At 44.9% G+C, this 8635-nt stretch overlaps 1 gene segment (V, D, J or C); it reads left to right on the plus strand.

Annotated features, from left to right (window-relative positions):
* Positions 1-211: 211 nt before the first annotated feature.
* LOC145348438 (Ig kappa chain V region Mem5-like) lies at positions 212-6728 on the plus strand. The segment is given in 4 exon segments: positions 212-260; positions 447-751; positions 1921-1966; positions 6400-6728. Coding segments are annotated over 4 exon segments (729 nt in total).
* The last annotated feature ends 1907 nt before the right edge of the window (positions 6729-8635 follow it).

Below are 8635 nucleotides of genomic sequence, written 5' to 3' on the forward strand. Positions count from 1 at the left end.
CCCTCAGTCTCTGTCCCTCAGACTCTGTCCCTCAGCCTCTCAGGAGAGAGAAGAAGAGGAAGTGAAAGGTGCTGACGTGGTTTCTCTGGGTCAGACCATTTACAAACTGAGGAACAGGCAGTGAGACTCTCACAGGCTGCAGCTTTATAAAGCAGAGCCCAGAGAAGGGAGAGTTTATCAGTAACCAGGCACAGGGACACGAGCACACACCATGATTTCAGCCATCCAGCTGCTCTGGCCTCTGGCATTCTGCATCGCAGGTACAAATCTCTCTCCTTCCACCTTGAATATTTCCCTGCTCTCCATTTCAATCCAATTCTCCTGACTTGTGATTGAAGGGAAAATGCTGAAAGGAGAGGAACAGTCAGTGTCTCCAACAATATCTCATTGTACAGCCTCTTTCTGTGACAGTTCTTACTTCACTCTGTTTCCCTATTACCCCTCAGGTATCAATGGAGACATCAGCGTGACCCAGTCTCCCCCGACGCTGTCAATGAGCCTGGGCCAGACCGCCACCATCACCTGTACGACCAGTCAATCTGTTAGCAATTACATGAGTTGGTACCAACAGCGAGAAGGACAGAAACCGGCTCTGCTGATCTACTATGCAACAAATCGATTCACAGGAGTATCCGACCGATTCACCGGCAGTGGATCTGGGACAAGTTTCACCCTGACAATCAGCAATGTTCAGAATGAGGATGTCGCTGATTATTACTGTCAGCCAGCTTATTACAGCTCCTCCTACACAGTGATACAGAGCCTTACAAAAACCCCAATACACACAGCACCACCTCCTGTACTGACACATCCCACAGTTTTATATAATATATAATAATGGACACACAGTCCCACCTCATGTACTGACACATCCCACAGTTTTATATAATATATAATAATGGACACACAGTCCCACCTCCTGTACTGACACATCCCACAGTTTTATATAATATATAATAATGGACACACAACACCACCTCCTGTACTGACACATCCCACAGTTTTATATAATATATAATAATGGACACACAGTCCCACCTCCTGTACTGACACATCCCACAGTTTTATACAATATATAATAATGGACACACAGTCCCACCTCCTGTACTGACACATCCCACAGTTTTATATAATATATAATAATGGACACACAGTCCCACCTCCTGTACTGACACATCCCACAGTTTTATATAATATATAATAATGGACACACAACACCACCTCCTGTACTGACACATCCCACAGTTTTATCTAATATATAATAATGGACACACAGTCCCACCTCCTGTACTGACACATCCCACAGTTTTATATAATATATAATAATGGACACACAGCACCACCTCCTGTACTGACACATCCCACAGTTTTATATAATATATAATAATGGACACACAGTCCCACCTCCTGTACTGACACATCCCACAGTTTTATACAATATATAATAATGGACACACAGTCCCACCTCCTGTACTGACACATCCCACAGTTTTATATAATATATAATAATGGACACACAGTCCCACCTCCTGTACTGACACATCCCACAGTTTTATATAATATATAATAATGGACACACAGTCCCACCTCCTGTACTGACACATCCCACAGTTTTATATAATATTTAATGAAGACAAGAAAGGAAACTGGGCAAATTATTTGCACTGTCCACTACACACTCCAGTCCCTGTGGTGTCCACCACTCGCTAAAGGTCTCGAGTTTCCCTCTTACTCTCCATGTCCACATATGAAGAGCAGCTGAAAGATTTATCATCTCAAATTAGAATTCTCAACTCTCCCAACAAAACGCAGAAATATTGAGAGAAACAGAGAGAGAGAAAGAGTGAGGGGAAGAGAGAGAGAGAAAGATGAGTGAGTGAGTCAGAGACAGAGGTTTTTGTACAGCTCCCCCACTGGAAGCTGTCAGTGTGCTCTCCGTTTGGTAAAGGAACCAAACTCAGACTGAGTAAGTAAAGCCCAATCCTCCATTATTAACCCTTTCAATGCTGAAACTTTCTCAAACACAAATACTGAAGAGTTGAAGATGTTAGTGAGGAAGCTGCAGTCAATGAAATGGTTGATTGAAGAACACTGTGTAGAACAGGGAGTCCAGCTGTATTTCTTTCCTTCCATTCCCCCCTTTAAGCAGCAAGATATAAGTAAGCAGCTTTTACCCACCGTGTGGAGGAGATCTGGACGTTTGCAGACTGTGTTCACATTCCTGCAGCATGGAGTGAAATCACTCTCTAGACTCCTGTCAGTCTCAGTGTGACACACACAGGCAGAGTTTGATGTGAAGTTGAACTCTCTGTCTCACTCTCTGATATAACTGATCACAGCAGCAGCACAGTGAGACGCCGAGGTGCCACCTGCCCCAGCTTTCACTCTGCTCTCTCCACTCCCTGCTTATCTCTTGCTGAAGTTCTGATGACAAACAGCCACAGCAGGGCTCACAATCCAGTGGCTTCAGTGTTCCAGGCTTTTGGGGAGACTCTCTGTTACTTTCTCTTTGGGATGAGTTCATTCCGACATTTATCCCGGATCCAACATCACTGAAAATGCTGATTGTTCTCATTGCTGTGAGTGGGATCTTGCTGTGTACATGTTGTGACCAGTCTCAGACAGGCTCCCTCATTTGTTAACTTCCTGAACCGGATCCCAGTTTTGTTTTCCTCTGGGTGAGGAGTAATCAGCTGGAATCCCACCCTCGATTGGTCACAACAGGGTTCATTTAAAATGGATCCCTTCACCCGTGGAAACCTTACACAGTCCATGTAGTTTTTTATTAGCCATTGAATCCCTACAGTGCAGGAGGAGGATATTCAGTCCATTGACAGAATTACGAGGGACAGAGATAGGGTAGATATGAGGAAACTCTTCCCCTTAATCACAGAGGCAGCAGATTTTGAGAGACGTGAGGGAAATCTTTTCACCCGATTCTCCAAAAGAGCTTCTTACCCAGGCTCCCTGTAACCCTGCGCATTTACCATTGCTAACCCACCTAAAGAACACACTCGGGGTAATTTAGCATGGCCAATCCATTTATCCAAATGGCCTATTCCTGTTCCTATTTTCTGTGATTCTATGCAGACCAGCATTTATCACCCATCCCTAATTGCCCTGGTGAAGATGGTGCTGAGGTGGTGGAATAAGTTCTACTCCAATGAGTATCGGCCCAACTTGCTCAAGCTTTCCTCATAAGACAATCCCTTACTCGGTGGAATCAGCCGAGTGAACCATCTCTGAACTCTTTCCAATTCTCCTATATCTTTCCTTAAGTAAGGAGACCTTAAGTGTCCACAATATTCTAAGTGTGATTTTCCCAATCTGCTTTAGCAAAACATCCCTCCTTTTATACTCATCCTCATTGGAATGAAGAGCAACATTCCATTTGCCTTCCTAATTTTTTTCTGTTCCTGGATGCAAAGACACCCAGATCACTGGATAGAATCTCTCCAGTTTACTAGTATTCTGCTCAATCCTCCTGCCAAATTGGACAACCTCACATTTTCCCACATTATTCTCCATCTGTCAATGTTTTCTCACTCACTGAACCTATCTCTATTCCTTTTCAGACTCTGTATCTTCCTCACAACATGCATTTCTACTTTTCATTTTATTATCTGCAAGTTTAGCGACAATCCTCTCATTCCCTTCATCCAGCTCATTAATATAGATTGTAGAGTTAAACCCCAAACAACAACCATCTTCCTTTGTGCCGGGTATAACTCCAACCAGAGGAGAGTTTTCTCCTGATTCCCATTGGCTCCAGTTTTGTGAGAGCTCCTTGGTGCCACATTTGCTCAAATGCTGCCTTGATGTTAAGGGCAGTCTCTCTCACCTCACCTCTGGAGTTCAGCTCTTTTCTCTATGTTTGAACCAAGGCTGTAATGAGGTCAGGAGCTGAGTGACCCTGGAGGAACACAAACTGAGTGTCAGTGAGCAGATTATTGCTGAGTAAGTGCTGCTTGGTATCACTCTGGATATGTTCAGATCACATTGCTGATGATCGAGAGTAGACTGATGGGGAGGTTATTGTGCGGATTGGATTTGTCCTGTTTTTGTGCACAGTTCATAACCGGGTAATTTATCACAATGTTGGGTTGATGCCAGTGTTGGAGATGTACTGGAACAGCTTGGCTAGGGACACGGGAAGTTCTGGAGCACAAGTCTTCAGGACCTCCGGAGGAGGTCGAGATGGACCATCCACTCGGAACTTCTGGCTGAAGATTGCTGCAAATGTTTCAGCCTTATCTTTTGTACTGATGTGCTGGGTTCCCCCATCATTGAGGATGGGGATATTTGTGGTGCCTCCTCCTCCAGTGAGTTGTTTAATTGTCCACCACCATTCACGGCTGGATGTGACAGGACTGCAGAGCTTAGATCTGATCCATTGGTTGTGGGATGGTTTAACTCTGTCTATCACTTGCTGCTTCTGCTGTTTGGTACACAGTCTCTGTGTTGTAGCTTCACCAGGTTAACACCTCATTTTTCAGTATGTCTGTTGTTGCTCCTGCCATGTCCTCCTGCACTCTTCATTGAACTGAAAGCAGCAGAGAATCCACAGAAACAGACTGATGTTTGTCTGATCTGTCTGTGTGTTTATTAGTTGTGACTGAGCAGATAGCAAGAGTTTCAGCAGCAACAAAGATGTTTCTCTAGTTCACCTCCCACTTTCCCCATCCACTTCCAAAATCCTTACGGGGAAAGGGCCAGCACCTGTCATATCCCCCCTCTAAACTACAGGCCTCCCATCTTTCAGATGAGACAATCTGATATCTGCCCTCTCAGGGGGTGTAAAAGATCCCATGGTACTATTGGAAGAAGAGCAGGGGAGTTCACCCCGGTGAACTGGTCAATATTCATCCCTCAATCAACATCACTACAAATCTGCTTATCTGTTCTTTCTCACACTGCTCCCCGGGATCTTGCTGTGCACAATGAGCTGTAAAACACATTGGGACATTCTGAGGTGCTGACAGGTGCTGTAGAAATGTAATTCTGTCTTTGAGGTTGGAGATTCCTGATCCTGACTCTCACCCATTCTCCACACACTCGCACCCTCCGGAGTTCATGGGGTCATTCGGAGCAGTGACCCTGTCTGACCCCTGGACACTGAGACTAATTCTAGCCTCACCCTTGACCTCAGCCCAGTGCTGGGCAGCAAGGTTTGAAATGAAATCTAGAAGCTTCTACACCAGCCCATGGGAATCCTGTGAGAAGTGTGTTGATCCAAGTCTGCTCCAATGTTCTGGTATAAAGTTCTCCTGATCTGTGTGTGATCTGAGGTTTGTTGATGCTCAACCTGTTTCCCCCAGACAGACTGAGCAATAGTTCCAGCTTCCTGACTGGTTAGCATACTCTTAAAGGGACACTGTGTCTTTAAATACTCTCACTATTAGCCATTTCAGTGCTGAATTTGTAGTAATCTTCTTTACAAATTTTTCAGTAACATTGTAAAATGATTTAACCAGCTTCAAATCAAACCTTTACACTCAGACACTGAACTAATTTGAACTCGAATGTTCCACTTTCCCTTGGATTCCAACAGCTTTTAATTTTAAAAAGCATTATCCATCCTCCAGTCCACCCACACCACACCTGTAGCCAGAGAAGATTGGAAAATAATGGCCAGAGTGTCTGCTATTCCTTCCCTTGCTTCACTTCGCATCCTGGGATACATTTCACCCGGCCCTGGAATTTCTCCATTTTAAAAGATGATAAACACATTAATATCTCCTCGCTCACTATCATTATCCCATTAAGTAGCTCACAATCCCTCCCCTCCTGAACTGCAATGTCAACTTTGTCCCTCCCACTTGTGATATTTGATGTAAATTATTCATTAAGAACCACCTATATGTCTTTTCTCTCCACACACAAGTTAACTTTTTGCTCTCAAATACACCCGATTTCATCCTTAGTTATTCTCTTTGCAATGTCCCACGCTATTGCTTGATGAACAGACATGTCCTGAACTCTATCTCCAGCTCGAATATCCTCCCACTGCTCTGACACTGATTTACCTTCAAGTTGCTGTTTCCGGTTCATTTTGGAAAATTCCAGTTTGGTGAAATTGGCCTTTTCCCAATTTAAAACGTTTACTCTTGATCGATCCCTCCCCTTTTCCATAGCTACTCTAAATCTATTATGATCATTATTACCCAAATGCTCTCTCACTGATACACCTTCCACATGCCCAGTTTCATTCTCTAAAACTGCTAAAACTGCCCCTTCTCTTGTTGGGATTGTTCCGTACGGGTTAAAAAAGTTCCCCCGGAATGGATTTTCAGAATTCTGCAACATTGAAACATTGACACTGGTTTGATCCCAGTTAATATTCGGGATGTCGAAAGCCTGAAAATGGCAGTGATTAAAATTCCTTCTCTTCTCTTCCAGCCCGTGAGAATTCACAACCCACACTGACCCTGCTGCCCCCCTCCCCGGAGGAGGTCAAGACCAAGGGCACTGCCACCCTGGTGTGCCTTGCCGATCACTTCTATCCCGATGAGCTGGAGGTGAAGTGGAAGAAGGATGGTGCAGCCATTTCCAACGGAGTTCAGACCAGCAACTACCTGCGAGCTTCGGACAACACCTACAGCGTCAGCAGCCTGCTGACCCTCTCTGGCTCCGACTGGGAGTCCAACGCTCGCTTCTCCTGTGCCCTCACCCACGTGAGCCTCTCCTCTCCCCTCAGCAAGAGTGTCAGGAGTTCAGAATGTGCCTAGAGTGTTAGAGACAGTCCACAGAGGAGACACAACTTGGAATAGAACAGGGGTGAGCTGGGGGGACAAAGGTCATTGTCAGCATTGAATTACAACTCTCTTCCTTCTCGGGACTGAGTCTGAGACACTTCTGAGGGTCAGGGGTTAAAGAACATTATTGGAATACCGTAGAGGGAGCTTTATTCTGTATCTAACCCGTGCTGTTCCTGTCCTTGGAGTGTTTGATGGGGACAGTGTGGATTCGTGATAACAAGTAAAACCTCTCGAAGATGCTGAAGATTGTCAGCTGTACAGGAATAATGTGACCCTCTGAAGTATCTGCTTCAGTAAACCAGACCTCCTTCCTGCTCACCCTGCAGTTACAATTGAAGCTTTAGTCACTGTTTAAAGGGACAGGATTCGCATGTTATTGAGAAAATCTCCACAAGTGTTTTAATAAACCTCCATTCTCCCTGTGAATTTCTCCAGCTTCCTCTGGCTGGGCTGTTTATTCAAGTCTTTTTTCTGTCAATGTCAATGTGTAAAAGGTAATAAACATTAAGAATATTCAGTATATGTCTGGTGAGTGCTTTGGAAATGTCCCACCTCCCCATCAGCTGATTGGCTGCATTTCACCAAGTGATTGTCCTGATTGGTTGCTTGGCCTGTCAATCAATGACACAGGAAGAAGTCTCACAACACCAGGTTAAAGTCCAACAGGTTTATTTGGTAGCACAAGCCACTCGCTTTCGGAGCGCTGACCCATCATCAGGTGAGTGGGAATTCTGTTCACAAACAGGGCATTTAAAGATACAAACTCAATTTACAGTTTTGTCTTTAAATGCCCTGTTTGTGAACAGAATTCCCACTCCCCTGATGAAGGGTCAGCGCTCCGAAAGCGAGTGGCTTGTGCTACCAAATAAACCTGTTAGACTTTAACCGGATGGTGTGAGACTTCTTACTGTGTTTACCCCAGTCCAACACTGGCATCTCCACATCATAATCAATGACACATCAGCAGAAGATTGGATTCAAATCCAATGATCAATCATTTGAAAATGATCAGTTTGATCTGGAATCTCTTGAGTGACAAGATTGAAAACAGGAAAGAAACTGAAAGTTGCTGGGATTAAACCATCACAATCACAATTCTCCATCCCATATTCACCACCTCCCCCTTGACCTTTCCATCTCACACGGTCCCACTACTCCCATAGTTTCAAAGAGTAACTCTTGGTGATGGACATTGAATTCCCCACCCAGAGTACATTCTGTGTCCTTACCACCCTCAGTGCTTCCTCCAAGTGGTGTCCAACATGGAGGAGAACTGATTCATCAGCTGAGGGGGGGACGGTATGTGGGAACCAGAGGAGGTTTCCTTGTCCGTGTTTGACACGGTACCAAGAGACTACATGGAGTCTGGAATGTTGTTGAGGATTCCCAGGATAACTCCCTCCTGACTGTATCCCACTGTGCCTTCTGTGCTGGGAGATTGGAGGTAGTGAACACGGTTCACCATTTCCTCCCGTCTCAGTAACAAACATCCAGCTGCTCGAACTGGTACAGTAAAACGGTATTGACCCTTTCCTGGTGTCAGGTGTAGTGAGTGAGAGGGAAAAATTTAAACTGGGGACTCAAAATGTCACTCAGTGAATTTTTCAAATAATTAGAAAGATGAAAATGAATTAATTTGCTGCAAATCGTTAAAGCTTTCATCCAGGAGGGAGAGAGAGAGGAGAGAAAGACAGAAGCAGAGAGAGAGGGAGCGAGAGAGAGAGAGAGAGAGAGAGTGACAGACCGAGAGGGTTCCCCTCGGGGGGTTCCTGAGCAGTGACAGGCAGGGACTGAGGAAATGGGAGTTTCAGCCGTTTAGATTGTTCCTGTTGGTGTCAGTCTCCAAGATTCCTCCCACCCCCTCCACTGCTAGTGTT

This window comes from Carcharhinus amblyrhynchos, chromosome 9 (genome assembly GCF_965287045.1).
Source record: "Carcharhinus amblyrhynchos chromosome 9, sCarAmb.v2.hapA, whole genome shotgun sequence".
NCBI lineage: Eukaryota > Metazoa > Chordata > Chondrichthyes > Carcharhiniformes > Carcharhinidae > Carcharhinus > Carcharhinus amblyrhynchos.